A 27,894-nucleotide genomic window follows, 5' to 3' on the forward strand; every position below is an offset into this window, starting at 1 on the left:
CACACACACACAGAGGAGGGGGAGGGGAGCAGAGAGCCCCCCCCACACACACACACACGGGAGGGCGGAGACAACGGGGCTGCCTGTACCAGGTCCGTGTCCTGGAATCGGAGGCAGTGCTCCTTCGTCATCTCGCTGTACGTCCTGCTCTTCGGCCTCGGCTCCTCCTCGCCTCCCGCAGAGCTGCAGGGCACCAGATCCGCTTTGTAGATGGGCTGGGGGAGGAGACAGTACTGAGGGCAGGGCCACGCTGCTCCCAGCCCCAGGGACTTGGCTGGGGCCGGCCGTCCCCCAGGGGAGCAGGGCCTGGGATGACTATGGGGCCTCGCTGTGCTTCCTGTCCGGGGCCGAACCAAGGGCCAAGGACGGTGCTGACAGAGCTGGGGCGCCGGAAGGTAGCGAGCGAAACGGGTCGGTCAGACACTGGGCACAGTAACGGGGGCCGGGCTGCTCCCCCCAGCGCTGTGGGGCTGGTGAAGGAAGAGCCATGGGGAACCAGAACAGCTTTAGGAATGCGGGAGGCTACGGGAGCGTGCGGCACCGGGCCTTCGTCCCAATGCTGAGAGGTTCCTGACCAGGGCAGCCAGAGCGGGGCCGAGAGGACACTGCCCCCCGGCCCCGCACCACGGCAGCTCTGGCTCGGAGACCGGCCAAGGGACTGTCTTACCAGGGGCTTTCCCTTCCCACCCTCGCCAAGGACCAGGAGAGGCTGGTACAATTAGAGCCTTAGGAAGATTTCCTTGTCGCTAGAGCCCGCCGGCTGTTCCTTAATGAGGGGTTGTTATGGGCAGGGCCATGGACACCACAGGCAGAGGCCTCAGGTCAGGGCTGGACGGGGGCCAGGTCACATTAACACGTCTGTCCCCTTTATTCCCTCAGCCGACACAGCCCTGCATCCAGCCCCCCTCGCTCCCAGGGACAGGACTTGCCTTGTGCCCCACTGCCCCCAGCCCCATGGTCTTCCCAGCAGCTCACCCCCCCACAACCCCTCCATCCCACTCGCCCCAGCCCCATGGACCCATCCTGCCAAACCACTTGCCTACCCAACTCTATGGTCCCCCTGCCCCATTGAGCCCTTGAGCCCCCTGGCCCCCGCCCCCCTCGCATGCCATTCCCCCCAGAGCCGTGTTCTCAGCCCACTGGGCTGCTCCCCCAAGGAGAGAGACTTACAAATCTGCGCTCCGAGGGCCGCTTGATGTTGAGCGGGTTCATGGCCAGGTCGGGCAGCACCGCCGCCAGCAGCTCCCCAGTGATGTCCCCGGCAGCCACAGCGTTCAGCCAGTCGGAGCTGGAGATGCTCTGCCCAGGGAGAGGGGAGCAAAGCGGTCAGTGCAGGCCCTGCTCCGAGACAGATGTGCCCCGGCAGGCCCCAGCCACCAGTCAGAGAGGTGCCCATGTGGCAGGGCTGGGCTGTCCCTGGCAGGCCAGGAAAGGGGAACGGGAAACCCCACGGGCAGCAGGGCCCTGGCTCCACCCTGCCGCAGGTTCGGACCAAGTGGGGGACGTGGGAACCAGGGGCCCTGCTCCAGGCAGCACAGTGTGTCCCCGAAAGCCAAACCCAGCAGAGCGCAGGAGCCGGCAGCCCACCAAGGGCTATGGGGCACAGCTGGCCCCAAGCACCCCAGGACCCTGACCCCTCCCCCCACCAGCTCTTACCCACACAGTCCCCTTGCGCGGGGCCACAAAATAGGCCTTGAAGCCCAGGTAGCCGGCGTCAATATAGTGGATTCCACACAGTCCGTACCTGCAAGAGAGAGCGCGAGTGAGAGCCCAGTGCTGGCAGGTTGCCCCCTCCCCAGGGGCCAGGCAATGCAGGATCTCAGCAGACCCAGCCCAGGGGAGGAGCCAGGTTCCTGCTGCGGCACGGGGAGGGTCACTCACGAGGCGTAGCAGTTGTCCTGGGCCACAGTGACGCCATTGTAGGGCAGCAGCCAGGTGATCTCGGTGGTCAGGAAACGCTTGATGCTGTTGATGGGCTCATAGAGCCGCCGCAGGTCCCAGAACTTGATCTTCCGGTCATTCCCCGCCGTAACCAGAAAGTTGCTGAAAGCCAGAAGAGGAGCAGCGCTCAGAGCCCCACACCCCCACATCCCAAGAGCCCTGGGCCCCCTCCCCATCCCCCCTGGGAGCCAGCACCTCAGGGCCAGCTCGAACGCCTGGCCCACACACCCTCCCCCACAGGTAACCGGGCAAGCAACACACCGTGGGGTAGGGCCTTTCCCACCCAGGCTGGGCCCCTCCCTGGCAGGCACTAGTTGCCCCCGCCCAGCCCACCGCTCACCTGTTGACTTTGCACCATTCGATGCTCCTGACGGCATGGTCGTGGGCAAGGAAGCACCTGAAGGGGTAGAGCTTGAGGGAGCCATCGGGCTGGCGCACACGTTGCAGCAGGGACTTGGTGGGCAGGTTCCAAATGGCCACGGTGCCTAGGGGAACACACCGAGATGCCCGTGAGCCCAGCACCGGCAGCCCACAGAGCTGGGGAGCGCCCCCCTGCCAAGGGGCAGCATCGGGGTTAGAGGGTCTGTGGGAATTGTCTGATTTCTATGAGCTATCTTTATGACTCTGTACAGATCTGCTTGGCACTGCTGCTGTGATGCTGACAGACCAGTGCCAGCTCATGCCAAGGCTCCAAGATCTCGCCTGAACACTGACCAATAGACAGCCGGAATCCGCCCGACTCTCCTGCGCTAGTGCTGCTAACACAGGGGTAAGTTTATACCAAGGTGTTCTGACTTTGAGATGCCGGCAGGATGCTCCTCTCCAGTCGGACATCTGTGCCCCACGGGACACGGTGGTAGTAGAGAGTTGCATTGCAAACACTTAACGGTGCAAGCCATCACCCAAGAAAGCAGCATTAATTCATGGAAAACGCTGGCTTCCTACAGAAGGCCCTGTCCTGTCCACCAAGGCGGTCCATTGAGCACTGTGAACCCTCCAAGAACAAAGCCTTTGTTAACTGCCTCCCCCAGCCCCACGAAGGAGACGCCAGACCTCCTGGCCTCACCTTGAGCTCTGGGGGAAGGGGATAAAAATCCCCGACAAGAAGAAACTGTCTCCCCGTGCTGCTTGGACATTGCGAGGGCAACAAGCAAGGGTTCCCCTGCTGCTCAGCCTGGGCTCGTCCTACAGGACGCAGAGAGCTTGCTTGTTACGGCAGCTTCTGCCACCTTTTGAGACCCTGCTCTGACTTTGTAAATAACCCTCCTTGCTTCTTCTTAGCGACCCTAAATCTTCAGTTAATGACAGGTCTGGCTACAAGCGTCTTTGGTGTGGGATCGAAGACGGGTAAGTGACTGGTGCTTTGGGGCTGGGAGTAACCTGACTCTTGGTGTGATTTTTGGTAAGGGCTTGCGAGGGTGGCAAGATGGAGCGGAGAGCCCCAGGCATTGGCTGTGACTCTGTGCTGAAGCTGGGATCGTGCCTGAGGAGGTCGCACGGATAATGGGTGGGTGAAAACGAAGCACAGAACTCCCAGCCAGTGTGGGGCGAGTGCCCTGGAGCCACCCCAGACAGCCACACAGTGGTGGAGGAGGGGGGGGGGAGAAGAGGGTGGAGAGACTGATTTTTTCCTGAGGCCCTGGCCTATCAGCTGGGGGATTTGAGACTCAGCTGCCAGGACCCCCCACTGGCACGGCCGGCCCTGCAGTGCCCAAGGGAACCCGCTGAGCGCAGAGCCACACCCCGCTGTGGCAGCTGAGCACATGACCACAGCATGGCTGGGTGTGGAGAAGACAGACAAGAACTGTCTGGTGGCTGTGTTGAGCTCTGGCTCTCAGACAGCACACACACCTCAGACAACTGACAAGGAGACAGAGAGAGAGCCAAGACAGCAAGCCCTGGCCTGGCACTGGCCAGGCTGCACCACGGCTCCACCTTGGCCTCTCAGAGCTAGGGGCTGGCAGACGCTGTAGCCAGGTGGCTGATCCACGGTTCCCGTTTGGCCAGGCAGCCAGTGCCACTGCAGTTCCGCCCCAGGAGTGTTGCACCTGGATGGGACACAGGACAAGCCTCCTGCAGGGGCCTGGCTGGGCTGGACTCGCTGCAGGAGCCGCACAGACAAGAACTAGATAATCTATTATCTTTGAAAATTCCTGGCGACTGGGGGAGGTCCCGGATGACTGGAAAAAGGCTAATGTAGTGCCCATCTTTAAAAAAGGGAAGAAGGAGGATCCGGGGAACTACAGGCCAGTCAGCCTCACCTCAGTCCCTGGAAAAATCATGGAGCAGGTCCTCAAGGAATCAATTTTGAAGCACTTAGAGGAAAGTGATCAGGAACAGTCAGCATGGATTCACCAAGGGGAAGTCAGGCCTGAGAATTTTGTGCAGGTAACACTCCCACTCTGTGGCCACACCCTGTCCCCTTCCCATCCCTGCCCCCAGCCCTCCCTGTCACCTGCCTGCCCACCCTCCTGCCCCGCCAAGTATCCCACCCAGCCTCTTCGGCCCCCTGGCCCTGCCCGTCCTAGTGCCAGACGGAGGCTGACTCACCATCGTAGAAGCCGGCTGCCAGGTGCTGGTGGGGCTTGGAAGGCATCCAGGAGAGACTGAAGCACTGGCCACACTCGGACGAGTTCCCTGCCTGGATGGAGCCAACCTGCAGGGTGGCAATGCACTGCACCTGCGGGCGCCGAGCACACAACCTCGGTTAACAGGGTCCTGGCGCTAGCCCGCCCCTCCAGGCTCCCTCACCAGCACCCAAACCCATGGCATCAGCCCCATGGGACCAGGCATCACGCAGCACAACCACCAGGGCTAGTGCCCCGCGGGACCCAACTCCCATCCCCGCTGGGCTGGGCCCCCACATGGGGAAATGCCCTGTGCTGCTCCCATCCCACCTCCCGGCCCCATGCTCCCCAGGAGCCCTGCTGGGGCCCAGCACTGGTGCCCCCTAGCGACCCACATTCCACCTGCAGTCCTGGGCCACAGGGGCAGAGAGTGTGGTGGGGGTGAAGGGCTGCCAGGAACGGGGGCATGGGCTGGGCCCAGCGTGCCTGCACCAGCAGACACTCACCTTGCAAATGGTGTGCTTTGGGAAGGGCCCACCTAGGAGGAAGGAGAAAGCAGGACAGTCAGAAAGGGCAGGAGCTGTGCCAAGGGCCAGCTGAGCTGGGTGAGGCTGCCCCACAGCCCAGGTGAAAGGTCCCAGTCCCTAAGGGTTCACACACTGTCCTGGGGCCGGCAGCTTGGTTGGCCTGGTATGCGAGGGCTGGAGGAAGCGCTGTGCAGCGAGATGGACGGAGCCCGATCTGGTTGTCAAGCAAAGACGGAGAGGGGAGTTGATCGCGGGCGCGGGGTCCCAGCCCCTATCTGCAGAGAAAATCCCAACTGCATTGAAAAGCCCCTTGTAGCTGAGAAGAGCTCAAGAACCCACAGTGGCACACTGATGCCAGACGCATTCGGCCCCAGGGCTGACCAGGGAGGGTGTTGAATTGTCAGGACAAGGGTGGATTCTCCACCCAGTGAAGGCGTCACATCGAGCCTGGCTGCCCTCAATGCTGGGGGAAGCGGGTGAGGTGCCCCAGCCCTTGTTATATATATATGGAGATATCCTATCTCACAGAACTGGAAGGGACCCTGAACAGTCATCGAGTCCAGCCCCCTGCCTTCACTAGCAGGACCAAGAACTGATTTTTGCCCCAGATCCCTAAGAGGCCCCCTCAAGGATTGAACTCAGAACCCTGGGTTTAGCAGGCCAATGCTCAAACCACTGAGCTATCCCTCCCCCAGATCCAGCAGGTCACACTACATGGTCCCTTTGGCCATAGAGTCTATGAATCTAGGAGCTCTGCCTTCATCATTAGTCATTAGGCAGCTCCATTAGACAGGTCAGTGGCCAATCAGGCCAGTTACTCCAGGGCTACGCAAGGCCTTTCGCTGAGCTGGGCACAGTGTCTGGCCAGCTGGCTGCGGGCAAGCCAGCCAGAGCACTCGCAGGGCCTGCCCGCCCCTTGGCGGGGCTCAAAGGCAGAGCAGCGGGACCCGCACCACTGGGGCAGCTGCCCAGGGAGCTGCCTATGCAGGGCACACAGGCTGGCTCGGACCCTGCTCCTGAGACAGGGCTGGCTGGCGCAGTGGGGACCCCTAACTGAAGCCCCACCCTTGTGTCCAGAGCCTCTGCGCCCCCAGCCAGCTCCGAGAGGCAGCAGCTGGTAAGGAGAGCAGGGCTCCCAGGGCTTCCCCTCCGTGGGACTCCTGGGCTCATCCTGCCAGTCAGCACAAGGGCACCGTGGGCACCCTGCTTGGAAGGATCCCTGTACCTGCTGGGACTTGTGATGGAGGGGGTGTCCTGGACCTCCAGGATCTGTGCCATACCCAGCTTTTAACAGTTCCTTGGAGGAACCCCTTCCGTGGGCCAGATCAGCTGGGTCTGGGTGTGTGTTGGGGCGGGGGGTGTCCCACTCTTCCTTGCAGGTAGGCCACGCAGCCTCCAAACCTCTGACACAGCCTCTGGGCTCCAGCCCTCCTGTTTTACCCCAGGAGCTCAGCCCAGCTGAGCCAGACACTTTGTCAGAAACGTTCACATTCTTCAGGGACTTAGGCACCCAGTAAGTACCTGCAGCGACAGCAGGCAGCCTTTTCCAGACAGAGCAGGTCTATTAGTCCCCTGGCACAGCGTGGGGAAACCCTTCAGCTGGCCAAAGAACCAAAGAATCATAGAATATCAGGGTTGGAAGGGACCTCAGGAGGTATCTAGTCCAACCTCCTGCTCAAAGCAGGACCAATCCCCAACTAAATCATCCCAGCCAGGGCTTTGTCAAGCCGGGCCTTAAAAACCTCTAAGGAAGGAGATTCCACCACCTCCCTAGGTAACCCATTCCAGTGCTTCACCACCCTCCTAGAGAAAAAGTTTTTCCTAATATCCAACCTAGACCTCCCCCACTGCAACTTGAGACCATTACTCCTTGTTCTGTCATCTGCCACCACTGAGAACAGCCGAGCTCCATCCTTTTTGGGACCCCCTTTCAGGTAGTTGAAAGCAGCTATCAAATAGCTTAGTAAAGACATAGAATCAAAGAACTGGAAGGGACCTCAAGAGGTCATCTAGTCCAGTCTCCTGCACTCAAGGCAGGACTAAGTATTATCTAGATCATCCCTGACAGGTGTTTGTCCAACCTGCTCTTAAACATCCCCAATGATGGAGATTCCACAACCTCCCTAGGCAATTTATCCCAGTGCTTAACCACCCTGACAGTCAGGAAGTTTTTCCTAATGTCCAACCTAAGCCTCCCTTGCTGCAATTTAACATGGTCCAGCCTGGCCAGCCCCAGGGCTCCCTCAAGCCAGGCTGCTGTGGGACTGCTTTGGTTTACTGTGTCTGTCCCTCTTCCTAGATCCCGAGGCCTGAAAGGCCCTTGTGAGCAGCTAATCTGACCACGTGTCCCACAGGCCAGAGATCTGCCACACAAGGATTCCTAGAGCAGAGCTTATAGAAAAACAGTCGATCTGGACTGCTACATTGGCAGCGATGGAGCATTCATCAGAATCCTTGGTTAGTTGTTCCAATGGTTAATGACTCTCACTGTTAAACATTTACACCTTACTGCCAGTCTGAATGTGTCTGGCTTCAGCTTCCTGTCTCTGCTAACCTGACTAGCCTGTTATTAAATCTTTGTACCCCATGTAGGGGCATAGTCTGTATCAAGTCACCCCTTCATCTTGTCTTTATTAAACTAAAGAGACTCCAGAAGCTCAATCACTATAAGGCAGGCTTTCTAATCCTTCAATCATTCGCATGCCTCTTAGAATCATAGAATATCGGGGTTGGAAGGGACCTCAGGAGGTATCTAGTCCAACCCCCTGCTCAAAGGAGGACCAATCCCCAACTATTTTTATTTATTATTTATTTTTTTTGCCCCAGATCCCTAAATGGCCCCCTAAAGGATTGAATTCACAACCCTGGGTTTAGCAGGCCAATGCTCAAAGCACTGAGCTATCCCTCCCCCCCTCTTCTCTATCCCTCCCCCCCTCTTCTCTGACTCCTCTCCAATTTATCAGCATCCTTCCAGAACTGTGGGCACCAGACCTGGATACAGCAGCCATCGCACCAGTGCCAAACAGAGGTACAATAACCTCTCTGCTCCTACTCAAGATTCCCCCGTTTGTGCTCCCAGGATGGCATTAGCCCTTCTGGCCACGGTGTTACACTGGGAGCTCATGTCCAGCTGATTGTCCACCACGACACCCAGGGTAGAGTCCCTCTGCCTGTAAGTCTGACCGGCATCCTTTGTTCCTAGTGGTACATTTACATTTAGCCATACTAAAATGTACACTGCTTGCTTGTGCCCAGCATCCCAAGGGAGCCAGACCGCTCTGTGTCACTGACTTGTCCTCTTCATTATTCACCACTCCCCCAATCTGTGGGCCATCTGAAAACTTTATCAGTGTTGGTTTTGTTTTCTTCCAGGTCATTGATAAAACTGTTAAATAGTGTAGGGCCAAGACCCCATCCCTGTGGGACCCCACTGGAAACAAACCCGCTTGATAATGAGAAGCCCCGTCTACAATGACCTTTTGAGACCTACCACTTAGCCAGTTTTTAATCCATTTAATGTGGGACAGGTTGATTTTATATCATTCTAGTATTTTAATCAAAATGTCAAGTGATACCAAGCCAAACACCTTAGAGAACCCTAAGTATATCAGGTCAACACTATTACCATTATCAGCCAAGCATGTAAGCGCTTAGTAACATGTATAGATCAAGTTAGTTGGACAGAATCTATTTCCCATAAACCCAGATGATTGCAACGAATCACATCACCCTCCATTATTTCTTTATTAAGCTGTGTCTGTCAGTCCCGTCCAGCCTCCTCTCACCTCTCAGTCCATTGTCCTCCTCCTGCAGAGCCCTGCTGAGTTCACACATTCCGCCCCTAGAACGTCCCCTGGATCGGTTCAGTTCTTGGGCCTCACACTGCCTGTATGGATCCTCCACTGCCGTGGGCTGGCTCTAGTCAGTCCTTAACACCCAGTCATGTGACACAAACACCTAATCTCCAGCTCTGCCCCAGAGCAGTTTTTACCCCTTCTGTCCCCATGGGGCAGCAGTCCCTAGGCCAGGGAGTCACTGCCATGCGCATCATTCACAAATTCCCAACTTTGTGGGTGAGGCAGGGATGGCAGCTTCACCCTTGGGCCTGGGTACAGGGCACTCAGCTACCTATAGGGCAAACTGGGGTCAGGGGTGGGAGTCGGACGATGTGGGACCGGGCCTATGGCTTTCCCTTGTGCAGCTCGTCCTGCCAACAGCCGCCCAGCGACAAACTGAGGTGCCACCCCCCAAATATGCCTATCATGACCCCTCCCACCATCACAGCCTGTCCACTGGGCCCAGCCACGCAGCGCCAACCTGCCCACCAGACAACATTCCTGCCCCCGAACTCCCCCAGTAGGCTGGGTGCCCTGTGCCTCGCTCCCAAGCCATCCAACCGTCTGCCATGCACCCCTCCCCGGCCTGTCCGGTACAGCAGGAACCCCTGGCATGGGTAATGAAACCACCCCAGTGTTCCAGACACCGGCAGCAGCCCACCCCAAGGAGGCAGGGGGAGCAGATCCCCGTGAGATCAGCAGGTCTAGCAGCCCCTCCCTGCCGCACGTGCCCTCCATTCCTCCTGCTCAGGCAGGGACTTCAATTACTGCACCGAGCAGTCATGCATCTCGAGCAGTCATGCATCTCTCGGGTGCTTCAATCACAGATGGCCAGCTTGTCAATTACCTCCTCCAGGGGTGGGGAGGGGAGGAGTGCCCATGGAGACACTGGGAGGGGGAGCAGCCCCTCTGCCCACAGCCCCGGGAAGGGGGGTGCGTGAAGCAGAGGGAGGGCAGTTCACGTTGACCTGGGGATCTCCAGCACCAGCCGCCCCTAGGCCATGGCGGCTGGGCTGGGCTTAGGCCAGCAGGAATAGCACCCCCACGCTGAGCCCAGAGCTGTCTGCACTGCGCTCCGGCAGCTCCAGCCCCTCCTCTGGTCTCTTTTCCCGGCCAAAGGTGTCACCTGGCCGCACCCTCTCCTGGGTCTCAGGTTACACAGGTGCAAATAGTTGAGCACCAAAAATCACACACCCAATTCCCACCACCTAAGTATTGGTGCAGTACACAGGGAAACTAAGGTACACACAGTATAGTATAGAACAGTAAGACTCACATGCACACCTGGGGATCTCCAGCACCAGCAGCCCCTAGGCCATGGTGGCTGGGCTGGGCTTAGGCCAGCGGGAATAGCACCCCCACGCTGAGCCCAGAGCTGTCTGCACTACACTCCGGCAGCTCCAGGCCAGCTGGCAGGGCAGGAGGGGAGCCCCCACCTCACAAAGGGGGCACTGTGCCAGCCCAGGGGTATCAAACCAGGAGGCAAAGGGTGAACCTGCCGTAGCTGGCTGCCTGGGGGTATGGCGGGGATGCGCTGAACTACGGGGGCTTTGCCAGAGGAGCGGGGCCCAGTCCCCACCCTGCTGCAGAGCCTGGTGCCCGGAGCGGTTCCAGGGTGTGGGGCTGCCCCACGGAGGAGCGAGTGGGCTGGGATTCACATTGTTACAGTGCCAGCACAGGAGACACTGGCCAAGGCTGAATGAGCGCTGGCACCGGCCATCCATCACACCCAGCCCCCGCAGACGAGCCTCCTTACTGACAGACTCGGCTGAGAGCACAGAGGCCCCTCCCAGGCCAAGGAGGAGAGGGAGGGGGAGGAGCCCCCCAGCTCTCCCATCCCCTAAGGCGGGCCCCCATTCCCCAACCCAGCTCAGGCTTCAACAACTCCCCAGGCAGCAGCCTGGCCCCCTGTGGGCAGCTCGGAGCGGGGCCGCCCCACAGCCGGAGCATGGGGCAGAGCTGCAGACAGTAGCACCCTCCGGTGGCCACGAGGAATAGCTGCACCTCACCAGCACTACCCCAGGTGCCTGGGCTGCGCCGGGCTGCCTGCTCTCCCACCCAGCCAGCCCGCCCCCTCGGCAGGCAGGCTCAGAGCCCTCGCCCTGCCCCGTGGGGTGGACACTGCCTTATCCACAGCAGGGCTCCCAAGCATGTTCCAAGCCTGTCGCTGGCTCTCGCTGTCTGGCAGGGACGCCTTGGCCAGGCTGCAGCATGTCCAGGGGGAGCTATGCAGGCACAATGCTTCGAACGAGGGGCCCTGGTGCTAACATGACCAGCGCATCACCCAGACACCTGCCACGGCAGAGCCTCCCAGGGGCATGCCCCCTACCACCTGGCCTGGCCCAGCTCCACTCTGACCGTTTGGAGAGGGAACCCCCATGAACAAGGGAGCACGGCCAGGCTGGGGGAGAGTTGGCCAGGCCAGGCAGGGAGGAAATATGCCCCACAGACATCCCTCCAGGGGGAGGGATAGCTCAGTGGTTTGAGCATTGGCCTGCTAAACCCAGGGTTGTGAGCTCAATCCTTGAGGAGGCCACTTAGGGATCTGGGGCAAAAATCTGTCTGGGGATTGGTCCTGCTTTGAGCAGGGGGTTGGACTAGATACCTCCTGAGATCCCTTCCAACCCTCATATTCTATGATTCTATGACAGCCAAGGGGCACAACCAGGCTGGGCTAGCTCATGGAGAAGTAGCAAACAGCCCTAGAGGTGCTGATGATGGCTCCCGCCTGTCAGCGGACAGAGGCCAGACACCCATTCTTGTCCTGCGTCCCCTCGGCAGCGCTCGACCTGCTGACCAGGGCATGCTTGGCTGACCTGAGCGAGGTGGACGGGTCCAAGGGAATGCGCTGAAGTGGGCTGAGTCCTTGCTGGGGGACGCACCCAACGAGCAGTGCTGGGAACGGCCCCCCCTGGCTGTGTGCCACAACGACCACGTCTCCCTCGGGCCCTTCTCAAAGCCACCTGCAGCCGCTAGGTGAGCCGGTCAGACGCCGGGGCCGCAGCGCCACCTCCCCGTCTGCCCTTCGCCATGTTCCAGCCCCCACGACCCCCGAGATGGCCCCAGGCCTGGAGAACAGCTGGCTCCAGCGCTCCCGAGCCGGGCTGAGGCCATCGGGCCCCAGGGACATCTCCATGGGTGAGGGTCAGGTCAGTCCCCGGCCTGGGAGATGGCTGGATTCAGCAGCACCCGGCAGTGACGCCGGCGACCATCTCCGGCTGGCTCGGAGCCCATCCCGGCAGATGAAGACCCTGCCTCAGTCACCCCTCTCGGGTGGGCTACAGCAGCACGAAGGACCTGGGCACGGAGCTGCCAACCCCTTCAGAATGCTGCAGCAGGTCGCCTCAGCGCCACAGCTTCCGCCATTCTATCAGCCCCATCTCTGCGCTCTACGCTGGCTTCCCAGGCTTCTCAAATCAAGTCCCAGGACTCAGCCCTTCTGAAAGCACTACATAGCCGGGGCTCCGGGGCGCTGAAGGACTGTCTGATGCTCCGGACAAAGACAGCGGATGACAGCTTTGCTCCTCTGGCCCAATGGAGCTCTCAGCAATTCAAGGACAGCTGGTCTGTGCCGGAGATGGGCCCCACCAGGGATTAGTCTGCGGGCAGGGCGCCATGCGAGAACCTCGGAAGAACAGCCAGGCCCCACCAGGGATTAGCCTGCGGGCAGGGCGCGGTGCGAGAACCTCGGGAGAACAGCCGGGCCCCACCAGGGAATAGTCTGCCAGCAGGGCGCGGTGCACAGTGTGGTGCGAGAAGCTTGCTGGACCCCACCAGGGCTGGGAAGCTCCTGGGTCAGGCCGTGTAGCTGAGCGTGGGCTGACACAGGGAGCCGCATGGCTGCTTTGGGGGTGCCCTGAGGCTCACACCAGGCCCAGGATCCATGGGTGGGGTCCTGGGTGTTGCATTTCTCAGGGGTTTCCCAGAGCCCTATGCACTGCCCCGCCAGGGTTTCAGTACTGTCACCACCACCCCACCCCACCCCGTCCCCCCGCGGCACGGCTCTTCCTACCTTTTACCTGGGCTCTCTTGTGAGCGAGCAGGCCCTCGGGGTGCGGGAGGCTGTACACGAGCACTTTGCCATCAGAAAAGGCTGCCGCCAGAAGGCCCAGCCGGCTCATCTGAGGGGGCTGGAGGGACAGACGCACAGGCTGAAGAGCCAGGCTCCGGCTCCTGGGGAGACTCACCCAAAGCACCCCACCCCCCGCCGGATCATGCTGGGTGGCAGCAGCGCAATGGCGCCATTCTGTGCCTGGGGCGGATGCAATCTGTGGGCATTGCTTTGTGCTGGGCTGCAGCCACCCCAGAGGCTGCTCGGAGGGGGACAGGATTCCTATCTATGGGGCCCACTGCAGGGGCTGTCCCTAGAGCCTTTGTGCAGGCAGACCCAGCCTCCCCCCTACTCCGTCGCACCCCTACCTTCCTGCAGGTGGTGGGCAGCTCCCAGGCTCCGCTGGGGCAGAACTTCATGTCCCAGATGCAGCCGTGGTCGGCGGCGATGGCGTAGGCCAGCCTGGCTTTGGTGGCAGAGCTGCAGGCACAGGCAAGTTAGGGGGGGCCTGGCTAGTGGGCGTCAGGAGCCCCCCTCCACCCGAACAGGGGCACAGCTCCAGCATAGCCCCGGGGCACATGGAGCAGGCAGGGAGAGCTCAGCAGAGCCTCCAGCAGGGACCTAGAAGGTAAAGCATGCCCTCCCCTGCAGAGCCGCTCCCAGGCGCCTGGGCCGTGGTTTCCAGAGTGCTCAGCCTGGGCCTCTGCCCAGGACCAAGCCACTGAGCTCCAGGGTCCTAGAGTGAGTGACAGCCTGTGCAGGGCATGGGGTGGGGGTGAGGCCCCAGGCCCACTTCCCATGGGGGGGAGGGGGTCCTGCTCCACTCCCACGAGCTATGCATTTGCCACCCCCGCAGCCTCTGGGCTCGCCACCCCAACTCTCCCCCGACCCAGAGCTCTGCTCTTGCCCCCCACCCCACCCTGCACCACCCCCCAGGCTCTGCGCTCACCCCCTCCACCCCCCAGGCTCTGTGCTCGCCAGAGCCTCTCCCCCACACGACTCACCCTGCCTCCGGCTTCAGGATGCCCAGAGCCCAGAGCTGCAGCAGTGCAGGGCCTGTGTGGAGCTCGGCCAGGCTGTGCTTCTCGTCCATGCCCTTGTTACAGTAGAGTGCCACATACTGGGGGGCGGCAGAGCCCTCTGGACACGGGCACCACTCCATGGCCCATACCGGGCCACCCACAAAGAAGGACACGTCCAGGCGCTCCTCGTGGGGCTGCAGGGAGTTGAACCTGCCCGGGGGAATGGGAGCCGTGGGTACCAAGCGGGCAGCAGGGCAGGGGGCGCTGCCAGCTAAGGGCTCTGCTGCCCGGGGGAACATGCAGAGCAAGGCAGAGGAGCTGCAGCCGGCCCCGACACTGTGCCATAATCCAGCCGTGCTCCGGGGGTGGGAGCCCTGCCTGGATCTGAACCCAGGCCCCTGCACCAATGCCCAGGGTACAATGCAAAGGGAAGCCTGCCAGGAGGGACAGGGCACACTGCAGGCTCAGCTGGCCCTGATGCCGGGGGCCTCGATTCCCATCAGCACCAGGCGGCGGCTGCGCAGGATCTCAGGGCAGAAGCCGCTCTGGGTTGTTGCCAAGGCCCAGCAAGCCATTCTGGAGTAGGCACAGCCCTCCAGCTGCCAGGCCCAGCTCTGGACAGTGACCCTGGGGCTGGGCCATACCTGTTGATGCGGTACAGGACACCGTCTTCTTCGATGCCCTCCCGCTGGATAGAGAAGAGTGGAGACTTCATCTCCCCCGGCAGGTACTGGGCACATTCGCTGAAGGAGCAGAAGGAGAGCAATGAGCAGCCACTGTCTCTCCTCTCAGGGTCTTGACATGGGAAACAAACCCAGTTTGGGGCTCCAGCCCTCGGCATCCCCCTCCCCGGGGCTCCGGCCTGGTCCTCGGCATCCCCCTCCCCGGGGCTCCGGCCTGGCCCTCTGACATTACCGGACACCTGCCAACCACCGAGGTTAGTGTAGGGAACTGCCCCTATATTGTGGATTCACCCCTTACCCACGGCTCCATTTCCAGCCCCAAGGCCGGGGCCGCCCCATGCCCAGACTTGCCCTGGCCTGCGGAAGGCCATTCTCCTACCTCTCCGAGAGAAACGTCCACTTGCGCGTGGAAGGGAGCCAGTCGGGGAATTCCCAGGGGGAGTAGTGCCGGTCCCGCCTGCGGAGCACAAGGTATCAGAACCCCACATGCCCCCTGCCTGGCTGCTCTCCCTGCTGCTACATGCCCAGGCTAGAGGCAGAAGCGGCAGGCTGGGGCATGAAGACAGTAGAGAATTCAACCCAGCCTGGCCCCAGTTCCTCACCCCTGAAACCCACCACCCCAGGGATCCTTCTGCCAAGGGCTCCTTGTCCCTCCTCGCGTCACCTGTGCTGCAAAGGAACCTGCAGGCCTCTACCCACAGGGCAGCCCTGAGAGAGGCTGATGCACCCAGCCCTGCCACCCCAAACTATGGAGCAAAGGAGCCTTACCCACGCCACCCCAGGCAGGCAGGCCCTGCCACCCAAAGGGCCCCTGGGAGAGACTGCCTGCAGCCCCTCCAGCACCCCAGCCCAGCCAGCCATGCGGGTCACCCGGCCTGTCGCAGCCCCAGGGCCAGGCGCTCCCCTCTCAGCACCCGCCCTAGCCTCGTGCGAATGTGGCCGTACTCACAGGCTGTGGGTGATGCTGGGACACTTCCACACGGGGGCCATGATGGAGTTGTGGAAGCCGTTGGGAGCAAGCCCTCGGCACTGGGGCTTGGACTTCTGAGCACAGGAGAAAGCAGGGTTAGACCCAGGCGCTAGGTACCCAGCCACACCACCATCCCGTTAGCCCCAGCTAGTTCCCTGCCCTCCGCCAACCCACCCACGCCCCCAGACGCAGCCCCCCAACACACCTCCACCCATCCCCAGACCTCCCAAACAGCAGGGGGATGCAGCCATCCCATGGAGCCCCTACCCCCCCTCCCTCCCTCCCCAGGGCTGTGTCCGCCGTGAGCCCCTGCTCAGCCCGCTGCTCGGTTGGGCACAAAGGCTGCTGCAGGCTGGAGAAGTGCATCCCGTTCTGGCCAGCTGCAGGGACCAGCAGGTGCGTGCCCATACCCCAGCCTCAGCCCTGGCCAGCCTCAGCCCCTGAATCTCCAACCCAGTCGACGGGAAGAACTGGCCCAGTGCAAACCAGCAAGTCTGGTAGCAAGGGTCTGTAATTAACCTATTGGCTCCAAACCAGGCAGAACCCCTTAGTAGAGCAGACCACCCCCTGCACTACGGTCACAGTGCAGACCAGCGTTCTGGTTAACGCTGACTCCTGCAAGTGTTCCAGAATCTGCAGCTCCTCAGACTGCCCGGAAAGTCAGGGTGCTTCCTGGGGGCGGGGGCAGGTATAGTGCCCCCACATCTGGGATCCCTGGACAAAGGGGCTCCTGAGACTCAGTCCTCCCAGGACAACAAGGGCTTTTCTTAGGGTTGCCACATTCTGCCAACTTTTGGGGACCAGAGCTGGGAATCACAGCAGGGCTCTGGTCCTGGCAAAGAGTTACCCCTGGGAGCGCCTGTCACCACTGCTCCGAGGAGCCGCAGTCCCCAGCCTGTTTAGCTCTCCTGCGATGTCAGAGCGACACAGAGCACATTGAACAATTGTGGAGAGAGGAACAGGAGGGCTTGCAGCCTCAGCAGTCTCTCGGTAGTTGCAGAGCCCCAGGGCTAAGCAGCAGCCTCTGATCCTGACCCAGCCACCCCAGGGCAGGACTAACCCCAGAGGGCAGGACGCTGAAGAGGCGGAGAAGACGGCATGTAGCTTACACCTTTCTTTCCAGGGATGTAAGCAAAGTACGCTGGAAAAAACCAGACTCGCATCTGCTTGCTGGGAAGGGGCGTGGGGGGAATATCAGAGGGCTCAGGTGAGGGGGTGAAGATTTGGGAGGGATGGCCTGGGACATGGGGAAGGGGTGAGGGAAAATAGGGGCAGGGCACCTGTCAGCCCCACATTCTCCCCTCCTGTGTGCACATTAGGATCCAAGGGTCCTGTGCCCTTCTACAGGGTCCTCCCAGCCCCTGCCCCCCTCACATGAGCCAGGATCTGGGGGGCCTGAAGCCCTCTCCCTAATCTCCTGTGTGTGCTGCGATCTGGGGGGATGGGCTTCTCCCCCCATGAGCAGGGGAACACAGTCACTCTGAGGATGTCCCTGCCTCCCCCTTGGGATCTGGGGGCCTTGGCTTCCTGGAGGAAAGCAGAGCCCCTCTCCCTGCCCCACATGAGCCAGCATGTCGGGAGGTGTTGGGATGGGAACAGCCACTGGGATGAATGTGATGGCCAGTCAGGATCAGGACATCCGGGGAACTCCAGCTTCTGCACTGTGGGTGAGATCTGGCAGCTCCGATCTTGGGGCTGTGTCCTGGAGATGGTTCCAAAGAACTTCCAACAACGGAGCCATGCACAGCAGAGCTATGGGTTTAGGGTTTACTTGTCTCCATTCGGCTGAGCCCATCGCACTGGGACGAATGGGCCACGTCACACTGCTCAGAACCTCCTACGCTTTCAGGAGTCTCCAGTGCTGGGGTCTGGGTTAGCAAAGCTGTTGCTGACTGATTAATGCTTTTTTGTACACCACTGGCTTCTCATGCACTAATGACTTAAAGGGATGGGAAGGGGAGGGGGGTGAGCTGGGAAGTGTGGGAGAGTGTTACTTGGGGGATGGAGAGACACACACCAGTCTTCTCTCACATGCTTAATTCCTGTAACCACCATGGAATAAAGCTGTCACATTCTTGGGACACAGCCCACAGCTGGGCTCTCTCCTCCCAGCCCTGCTGGGAACTACATATTACAAGCATTTCAAAGCATGACCATTACACCTGGTCCACTGTAACTAAGCACATGGGGGGATGGGAATTATGAGTCGCGTAGGAACCGTGTTGGGCCAGTGATGAGAACAGTGGACTGCGACTCAAAGCTTGGGCTCTATTCCCAGCTCTGCCACTGACCTGATGAGTGACTTTGGCCAAGTCTCCATGCCTCAGTTTCCCCATCTGTACAATGGGGATAATGATTTTCCCCTCCTTGAAACATAATGATGAAGAGCACCATGAAAGACTTAGGTTATCCCCTTCATTACCTGGCTACAGCATTCCTGAGATACAGCAGCGTCTGAACTGCTCACCTACATAATGCCCACTACCTAAATGCCCACTAACTCCTACCCACATCACTTCTCCTGATTAAAAAAAACTAGGAAATTCACTGACCAAAGCCTTCATGCATGCAGAGCTGCAGTTGCCAGTAATATATCTTGCCCTTCTAGAATGTCAAGTTCAGCAAAACTCAAACTTGTGAAAACCAGGAGAGAGAGGGTTATGGGACATGGCCTGTCAACCAGACTCTGCCCCCTGAACGCTGCCCCAATAGGTTCATCACACACATACTCTCACTCCCCCTTTGCACTGTGCTGCATAGGAATGACCCACACTTACCTACTGTCACACACTTGGCCTATGCCACAGAAACATCTTCTACATTTTATAGCCCTTTATCCTCTTTTATGGGTTGTGCTGAAAGGAGAACAGTTAGGCTAGAGGGAGGGTACTAGAGGAGTTCCTCAAGGACCAGTCTTGGAACTAATCTTTCTAATCTTTTCATTAATGACTTTTGCACAAAACCAGGAGTGTGCTAATGAACTTTGTTGATGAGACAAAGTTGGGAGGCATTGTCAATGCAGTGGAGGATCAGATTATTACACAGAAAGAACTGGATGACCTTGACAACCGGAGTGACAGAACTGGAATGAAATTCAACAGTACCAAGTGCAAGGGGGGATAAACAACAAGAGTTTATGCTATAAAGTGGGGACTCAGCAAAGACTTGGGTGCGTGGGTGGATCACAGGATGACCGTGAGCCGTCAATTCGATGTGGCTGTACGACCCTAGGACTTCAGAGGGGAGGCACCACTAGCAGAGATAGGAAAGTAATAATGCTCTTGTGCACGGCATTCATAAAGACCCCACCTGGAACACCATGCATAGCTCTGTTCACCCGTGTGCAAGACAGGAACTCAGACGGGAGCAGGCGCAGAGAAGAACTGCTAGGCTAATGAGCGGAACGCAGGGCCTGTCTTATGGGAGCAGGCTGGCAGTGCTTTGACTACCCTAGCAAAACGCAGGCTGGGGAGTGGGCTGGGGAATGGGGGGGGATGACATCTGACTGCTCCCGAGGAATACAGCACGGGTAATGTCCAAGACAGGGGAGAACCGCTGACGCTAAAGGCCAATGCTGGCACAAGACCAAACAAGGATAAGCTGACCATGAACACGCTGAGGCTGGAGAAGAGAAAGTTTTGGACCATCAGAGGAGGGAGACTCAGGAACAGCTTCCCAACAGGAGCTGTGACCTCAGGGGACCAGGAGCTCCCGGCCAGTCCTAGGCCCTGTGCTCAAACAGGGAGTTCGAGTCCCTTTAAGATGGCAGCTCTGCCTCCATGCCATGTCCTAGAGCCCCCTCCCCCTGCACCCAGGAGGGACGGCTTCCCTCCCCCCCAGCCATGCACTATACACCCACGGTGAGGGCTCAGAGCTCAGGGGCTGAGTGACTCCCTTCCCGCTCTGCCCCATACACACGGGGTGTCGTGCACATCAAGGCTCCGTGGCCAGCCCCCCCCAACCCCCAACCATTAACCCAGGGCTGGTGTGACAATGGGGCAAGGCGAAGAGGATGCTGTTACCCCTGCTGACGGCATCCTCGGGGTGTGGCCCCGGACAGCCTCTGGCTCTGACTCAGAGACCTCGCTGAGCAGGACGTCGCTCTCCTCCTCCTCCTCCTCCGCCGCCTGCAGCAGCACCTCCTCCGAGGGCACAAAGTCCACATCCCGGGAGAGGTCATCGTCATCAGTCTCCTCCTCTTTCCTCTTCCTGCTTCGGCGCTTCTTCCTCGAGCTGTCGGACTCTGGTTCCTGGGGGCCCTCGTTGGGAGCCAGAGGCCGGTACACCGATGTCAGCTCCTCGGCCAGCTCCTGCAGGTAAAGCAAAGCCCTGGGGGCACCAAAGGCATCACTGGTCAGAGAGCCGCCCTGCCCCCTCTAGCTTCTTCCTGGGCTACAGTCATCAGGCTGGTGTCCACTGGTGCCCCGAGGACCAGGCTGCACCGGGACTGGACCAGCAACTTCCCGCCCCCCAGCCAAGCTCTGCATGCAGGAGCCATGGCTCGCCCCTCTGGGGGAAAGCCAATCTTCCCCCCCAGGAGCTCCAATGGAGCCCAGCAATGCTGCTCTGAGTCAGCCAGGGCCACTAGAGGCTAGGAGCACCACTGCCCGCCTTGGCTGTTTCCCTGAACAGCACTCACAGCCAGGGAGGGAGAAAGCCAGACTCAGGCTCCTTCAGTTCCGCTCTACAGGCAGAGGGAAAGGGGACCTTGACCAGGCCACTGGGCGATTCCAGGCATTCATTCTGTGCAAACCATTAAACAAGGAGACCGTGCCAGCTACCTGGGAAAGCAGAGGGGTCAAGAAATGCCAGAGGTAAAGGTACAGGCTTAACCTTAACTCTGCCCCTTGGGTCTGGCCAGCACAACAACAGACTCCAGCTCCAAGGCTACATGCTAGCGCTCATGTCACACAACCGAGCATCAGCATATCCTCCCCTGCCCTTAGGGCACTGCGATAATCTAAGCTTGCTTCACTGCTGACATTCAGCATCGTAACGACCCAATAGCTGGTTGCCAACAAATCCTCTATGTGCCCCAAGGGATGCCATCAACGCGACAGATCTCTGATGCTTCTGCCCTACACCCTTTGCCCAGGACCCCTGGGACTGAGGCACACTCTTCCCTCATGGGCGGCCAGCTTGGATGTTGGAGCAGGAATTGCTCTTTTCTCAGACAATTGGTCAGTCTCTGCCCTGTGGAACACTAGCAAGGGGCCGAGAACCCACTCACAACGGACTCTAGAGAGGCCACCAAGGGGGATGACAGAGACAGCCAGGTCGGCTGGAGTTAAGGTTAAGACCAGCTTTCTGTTTAAAGCTGGACTCTTGGAATCTGCAGTTATTCAAATTGCCCTAAAATTTAGTGTGCCTAAAATAAAGGTATGAGCTAGATTTAGTGACCCAGAGGTGGGGTCATTTGACAAAGGGGTTCCTGAGATACAGCTCCCTGAAGGCGGGAGTGGGGGTGGGGAGAGCAGCCTTTTTTTTTTTTTTTTAAGGTCAACATATTCTACCAACTCTTTTTATTTTTTTTTGGCCCAGTCCTGGGGATCAAACCAGGGCTCTGATCCTGGCACAAGGGTCTCAGTTTCTTGAGAATTAACCCCAACTAGTTTGTGGCACCGACTGCCCCTTTGTGGGAGCCAGATTCCGAAGGGTTTCTTCACTAGGTTTACTTCGCATTTCAGGCATGCGCCAGCTGCTCACGAGCCAAACGGATTACAGTGAACGCGCACAGAGAAGACAGGAGGATCTGTAATGTGGAAAATCTCAGTGCACCTGCTTAGCTCAAGGGGCTAAACAGTAGCCTTTAATCCTGCCCCAACCAGGGAGAGTCAGTTGAGATCCCAGGGAGGGCAGAAATCAGGGAAAGGTTTGAAGGCATGTTGCTAAAATCAGTGTCCGGCAGTGTGATTTTGTTTTTAAATCAGACATGCAAATGCTCGCTGGGAGGTGAGGGGAGATAAACAGGGATGGGTGGTAGGTGAGTTCGGAGCCTTGGATAAATGGCAGAGGATGAGCCAGGATCTTGGGGGGCCCTGCCCTTCTATAGAAGTCTGATCCCCTCCCTCATTATGAGCTAAGATCTGGAGGAGGCCTGACACTCTAGGGGTGTCCAGGCCCTCTCCTCCTCATCTCTCATTGGATTGGGGGGGCTATCAAAGACCCTGGCCACTGGGTGTGGTGCTGAGAACAGGCATGCTAGGAGCATGTACCAAGAACACACTGCTGAGACCGGGCTGAGAGCTGTGAATGTGCAAATATTCCAGTCACGGCCATTATTCCCAGTCCACGATAACAAAGGGCAGGGGGTGGGCCACTTAGGGAATGTCTACACTGCAACGTAAGCCTGTGCTTGAGCCTGGGATCTAGCCTAGCCTCCCCTTGTGTCTACACTGCAATTGCTTGAGCCAGGTCCCAGGATTCAGCCAGAAGTATCCCACAACTCCATGGGATAACCTCCTTAGTCCTCTCTATCCCAACACTCTGCAATCCACTCTATTGAAAATGAAAGCCCCCCACCCTTTGTGAACAGCAGCAACTTAGGTCAGCATTAACCCATTCTCTACTGATCACCAATCTGCAAGCGCACTGTCAGAGAGCCTCCTGGGTCTGCAGTGGAGAGTGAACAGATCAAACCTTTTGCAAATTGAGCAGCTTCAACCTTCCTGTAATGTGCAGGACAGGCAATAAAGTTTTCCCCCACAGCACACCACAGTCCTAGTACTAGAGCAGACACATTTCGGGGGGGATGAGGGTGCTAGGGACTCTGGGATAGGGCTACTTCGACTAGGGTCTGCGCACTGCAGTGTGGACACTAGAGCCCTAGGATCAAGCACAGATTAGAAAAGTCTTAATGTAGGGTAAAATAGAGTGTAGACGCTCAGGCCCAGGGTTCCCTAGTTCAGGTCAGCTGACTCGAGTTCCACTAACCCTGGGCTTACATTGCAGTCTAGACATACCCTCTGGCATCACCTCACTAGCCCACACGGTTGCTGATGGAGACTCAGGAGCCCTTGGTTCTATTCCCAGCTCTGCCACTGGCCTGTTGGGTGACCTGGGCCACATTTGAGATGTACTGACGCAAAGTGCTATGTCAGGACTAGGTGTTGTCATTGCCCGGCCAGAGCAGTGTGTGAGCTGCACGCCTACAGAACTACATCTGCCTAAGTGACCTGAACTACCAACACCACATTCAAAGAAACCAGGAAGGTCACTCACTAAAACCTCATTAATGCAGAGGCGCAGTTGTCTGGTGGTATCTTGCACCTTTCTAGAATGTTGAGTTCCCCAAAACTCCAGCTTCTGAAAGCCAGGGGTCTGGAGCACATGACTTATGAGGAGAGGCTGAGGGAACTGGGATTGTTTAGTCTCCAGAAGAGATGAGTGAGGGGGGATTTGATAGCAGCCTTCAACTACTTGAAGCAGGGTTCCAAAGAGGATGGAACTCAGCTGTTCTCAGTGGTGGCAGATAACAGAACAAGGAGCTATGGTCTCAAGTTGCAGTGGGGGAGGTCTAGGTTGGATATTAGGAAACACTATTTCACTAGGAGGGTGGTGAAGCACTGGAATGCGTTACCTAGGGAGGTGGTGGAGTCTCCTTCCTTGGAGGTTTTTAAGGCCCGGCTTGACAAAGCCCTGGCTGGGATGATTTAGGTGGGGTTGGTCCTGCTTTGAGCAGGGGGTTGGACTAGATACCTCCTGAGGTCCCTTCCAACCCTGAGATTCTATGATTCATGCTTACTCGCACTCTCCCTTTGCATGGTACTGAACAGGAGCTCATTGAAATACAGCTTGCTCCATGGAAAGACCACCACCCTGCTACATTTCACAGTACCTTCACCCCTACGCACATGGGGCCATCCAGCACTCTGCTTCCACTCACCCTTCATTAAACCCACAGCCACACTCACCTCCCACAAACTGCTGGCAATCCCCATTGCAAGAAGACCCATGTCCTGCTCCCAACAAAGCCTACACAATGCAATACTGACATGAGGGCTGCTGAATCTCCGAAGGCACACAAGTACCTCTTTCCTTTGATCATACACACAGGGGTCAGGGAGAAGGGCTCAAAAACACCCCAGAGGGCCACAGCCCCCTAGATCGCCTCATATTACACACTCAGCTCTGCCAAGCTGCTCCAACGAATGTATCCATCATTCAATACAGCTATACCTAAGGCAGGACCTCCCCGTGGCTCGTGCCAGCTCCGGGGTGGGGGACAGAGTTAAGGTTATGTGGGCATGCGCCATAATTCTATGTCCTGGGTTTGAGTTTTACCGAACTCCATGATGTGGAAGGGCACCAGATGTTGCCGGGCAACCTTATCTCTGGGCTAACGACTGTTTTGTCAGTGAATTTTCAGATGAGAGTTGCTGCCACAACGGTAGGACGCCCCCCAAGGAACAGAACCTGCCCCAAGAGCACCATGCCCAGCTGCGCAGCCTGCAGAGTGGCAGGTGTTCAGCCCCTTGGGCTCTCCCACCCCAGGCCCGAACTGTCAGCATCCCATGGCCACTTCCTGTTCAGCCAGCAGCACTGCCCTCCCAGGGGCCCCTCTGGGGACAGGGCAGTGAAGTCAGCTCCACACTCAGCCAATACCACCCCATGTCCAGTATGACTGTCCTCTGCAGGGAACACGCATGTGTGTTTGGGTGGTGAAGGCTGTTAGTAACTGCAGCTCATGGGAATGGATTCCCCGGTCAGTCTGCTGACTGCAGCCCAGCGCACGGCACAGCAAGCAGCAGCCCTACAAATCCCGTCAGATAGTCTATTGCATTGAAAACCAGCCCCCCCAGAGCACAGTCAAAGCTGGCCCCTTGCTTCCCTAGCTCGGCATGCTTCACTGAGCAGCCCGAACCACCTCCACAGCAGTTTTATGACTGTTCTTGTGACTTTCCCAGTCGCCTTCCCAAGAGAGCAGACAGAGGAGTTGTAGGGTGAGGTGGAGATGAACCTCACAAGGTCACCAAGGAGCAGCTGAGCGGGCTGGGGGGCCCAGACACCTTCAGAAAGGGCAGCATGGAGCCATGGGGGAGCCCCACAAAGAGCCACTCCTGGACTACAGACTCCAAGACAGCAGATATCCCCTCTCTGCCCCGCAAAAGGCACCCATGGGCTGCAGCCCCTTCAGGTCTCACACCGGAGAGAGAAATCCACAGACTGCAGGATCCCAGCACACTAGGCTCAAACCAAGCCTTTTTCTTCCAGGCAAACGCATGCCGTCCTGGCCCAGGCATGGCAGACTACAGGGAATCTGCGTCCCTCAGCTCAAAATTCCCAAGAGTCACTGGTGGGCAGAGACCAGAGCTGGCCACGTCAGGCCAATGAACAGCCTGCTGGCAGATCTAATCCTCTTCCCCAGCCCCAGCGGTCGAGAATGCCTGCAGGCCCACCCGGGGCCCGAATGCTGTATGGGATGGTAGCTCCCCTGGAAGGGCCTTGGGGGGACAAAAATCCCAAGTGGAGCCCACCGAGTTCACAGCGCACAGTCCACAATGGCACCCACTAGGGCCTGCCTGCTGCACCCACAACGGCAGTGACGCCCCCGCAAGGAACAGAACCTGCCCCAAGAGCACCATGCCCAGCTGTGCAGCCTCACCTCCTCCTATTGATTCTCTGTAGTACCTAGGAGCCCAGCCACGGACCAGGGCCCAATTGCGCTAGGAGCTGTATAAATCCAGGACAAAGAAATGATGCCTGCTCTTTTACACTGGCACTGGCACCCCTGCCCCTAGTGCACTTCTATTCCCCCTCCCCCCACACCCGCTCTTACACTTTAGCCGCCCGCCTCTTGGGGCGCCCACTGGGCGTGGCCTCCAAGCCGTCAGGTGCCTCGTTGCTCCCCAGTATCTTCTGCACACAGATAGGCTCCGGCGCCTGGCAGTCCAGACCCTGCGACAGCTTCAGCAGGAGCAGCTCTGCTTTGGACTTACGGCCTCGTTTCTTTGGCACTTTCACGGGCGAGGTGGGCCCATTCTCTGAGGTCCCCGCCCCATGCCCCTCAGCTTCCGCCCGGGCTGGACACTTGCGGGCAGGCGGTTTCCTTTTAGATTTTCGGCTTCGGACAGGCTTCCTCCTGGGCATGGCAGCTGCCAATCCCCCTTCAGGGTGGGCTGAGACCTCCAAGCCCACCAGCGCTGGAAGCTCACCTGGCCAAAGAGAGGAGGGCCAGATGTCAGTGACGTGCAGCTCAGCTCACCATTCACCTCTCCCACCCAAAGCGGTCTTGCTGCCCACAAGCGTGGGGGTGACAGGGCACCACTCCCCAGCTTTGGAGCAGTCGGGCACTGACCCTCTCTGGTTAAGCCCAGGTTCCAGCAGCTAGCAGGGCAAGCTCAACCACTCTGCCCCTTCCCAGGGGCACTCCTCAGCCACAGGGACCCCTCTGGGGAGAGGGGCTCTCTCCAAGGCCAGGTGCCTGGTGTCAGATAACGAGCTGGCTTGGATCATTTCCTGTTGAACAGGGCCTTGCAGGATGAAGGAGCCCTGGGTTATTTGAAAGAGAAGAAAGTCCCTGCACCGAATGGCTGGGCTGGAGGGCACCAGCAGAGCACACGAGGTGAGTGACGGGTGAGGTCAACAGGGCTGCAGAACTCAGAGCGATAGCGTAAGAGCCAAGACTAGAGACCAAGTCACTCCAACCACAGCCACAGCCCCTCCTGCTGCCTGCACCTTCACTCTCCCGTGCCAATGCCTGGCCCTGCCTGGCCCTTCTGCAGCTGCCAATCGGAAGGTACTCAACTAGCGGGGAACCAGGAGCAGCTGCACGGGCAGGCAGAGCCAGGTCCACCTATCAGGTGCTGTGGTCTAGTGCTCTGAGATCCCACAGAGCTGGGTTCTGTTCCTGATCCTACCACAAGCTTTCCACGGGACAGACTCACCCACCCCTCTACGGGGGGAGGAGAGAGTGAAGCCTCATTTAAACTGGGAAGCGCAGAGGATTGAGGGAGAAGCTCTCAGGTAAGGAGGAATGGAAGACCAAGAGGGTCTCCGTTTTCCCCCAACATGGCCTAATTCGGGAGACTCTATGAGCTGAGTTTGTGGCTCAGTGCAGCTTGCCAGCACTTAGAAAGCTCCCAAACTGCGCACGCAGAGGGCGATTTCCACTGATCAGTCCCAGAGCTCTCTGGACTTCAGCAGCAGGCAGATTCTCACATGGCCTCCAAATCTGAACGGGCTTTGATTCAAATTCTCAAAAAGCTCCTGGGCCAAGACCTGGGCCCTCACAAGCCGAGAGATGGATGTTTCAGAGTTATGCTATGGCAACCCCAAACTGGGGGCTTGCAACAAAGGCTCAGGCAACCTAAATGAGAGCTGGCGCTCTGGCTACAACAGAAATCACCACTGAAATGCAGCCACCGGCAGGGGAGCCTGGCAGCTGTTTAACCAGGCACAGCTCAGAAGAGGAATTGAACGAGGATCCTGTACACGACAAAGAACACAGGGGACTGAGGGAGAGGACAGGGGTACTTGGGATTGACACACAGGACTTGGACGGAGGAAGCCTGGGATTTATCCTCTCCACTGCCACCGACGGATAATCTGGCAAGTCCCTTCCCCCAGTGCCTCAGTCTCCTAGTGATCAAATGGGGGACACACTCCAATGAGGCAGGTGTTACAAAGTGCTCTAACACCCATCAGATGAGAGGCAGCACCTCCACCGGGGGGGTCTGTATAGGGTCCTGCCAGCGGCTCACAATTCATTAGTGTGATCCCCTCCTGGGTCTCACACCTGCCAAGCCTTGGACCCTGCAGCACTGAGAATCTGCCATTGCAGACTCTGGGCTCCCTCCACAATCCCCCTGTTGAACTCAGCCCACCTGAGAGCAGACCCCTTAACACTCCACCCAGAGGCAGAGCTGTGTCGGGCCCCAGCGCTGGGACGGGGTGACTGGGGTGGGGGAAGGGGCAGAGCTGTGTCAGGCCCAGGACGGGGTGACTGGGGGGGGAAGGGGCAGAGCTGTGTCGGGCCCCAGCGCTGGGACGGGGTGACGGGGGGGGGAAGGGGCAGAGCTGTGTCAGGCCCAGGACGGGGTGACTGGGGGGGGGGGGCAGCAGAGCTGTGCCAGGCCCAGGGCTGGGACGGGGTGACTGGGAGGGAGGGGGAAGGGGCAGAGCTGTGTCAGGCCCAGGACAGGGTGACTGGGGGAAGGGGCAGAGCTGTGCCAGGCCCAGGACAGGGTGACTGGGGTGGGGGAAGGGGCAGAGCTGTGTCAGGCCCAGGACGGGGTGACGGGGGTGGGGGAAGCGGCAGAGCTGTGTCAGGCCCAGCGCTGGGACGGGGTGACGGGG

General features: G+C 58.9%; 1 protein-coding gene across 3 annotated transcripts in view; it reads right to left on the minus strand.

Moving 5' to 3' along the window:
* The window catches only part of GTF3C2 (general transcription factor IIIC subunit 2), a 31,633-nt gene that overhangs the window by 2,695 nt on the left and 1,044 nt on the right, over positions 1-27,894 (minus strand). For all 3 annotated transcript variants that reach the window (XR_010599294.1, XM_065587300.1, XM_065587299.1), the window contains exons 2-16: positions 25,376-25,751; positions 19,620-19,926; positions 15,577-15,671; positions 15,007-15,084; positions 14,589-14,687; positions 13,927-14,154; positions 13,291-13,402; positions 12,884-13,001; positions 5,015-5,046; positions 4,492-4,621; positions 2,282-2,426; positions 1,882-2,043; positions 1,657-1,744; positions 1,171-1,299; positions 90-215 (exon numbers count right to left, since the gene is read on the minus strand). Coding sequence is in view for 2 of the 3 variants with exons in the window: in XM_065587299.1 (XP_065443371.1) it covers positions 90-215; positions 1,171-1,299; positions 1,657-1,744; positions 1,882-2,043; positions 2,282-2,426; positions 4,492-4,621; positions 5,015-5,046; positions 12,884-13,001; positions 13,291-13,402; positions 13,927-14,154; positions 14,589-14,687; positions 15,007-15,084; positions 15,577-15,671; positions 19,620-19,926; positions 25,376-25,751 (2,225 nt within the window). In the remaining variant the exon portion in view is untranslated. The remainder of the gene's footprint in view (positions 1-89; positions 216-1,170; positions 1,300-1,656; positions 1,745-1,881; positions 2,044-2,281; positions 2,427-4,491; positions 4,622-5,014; positions 5,047-12,883; positions 13,002-13,290; positions 13,403-13,926; positions 14,155-14,588; positions 14,688-15,006; positions 15,085-15,576; positions 15,672-19,619; positions 19,927-25,375; positions 25,752-27,894) is intronic.

This window comes from Chrysemys picta, chromosome 3 (genome assembly GCF_011386835.1).
Source record: "Chrysemys picta bellii isolate R12L10 chromosome 3, ASM1138683v2, whole genome shotgun sequence".
Classification (NCBI taxonomy): Eukaryota; Metazoa; Chordata; order Testudines; family Emydidae; genus Chrysemys; species Chrysemys picta.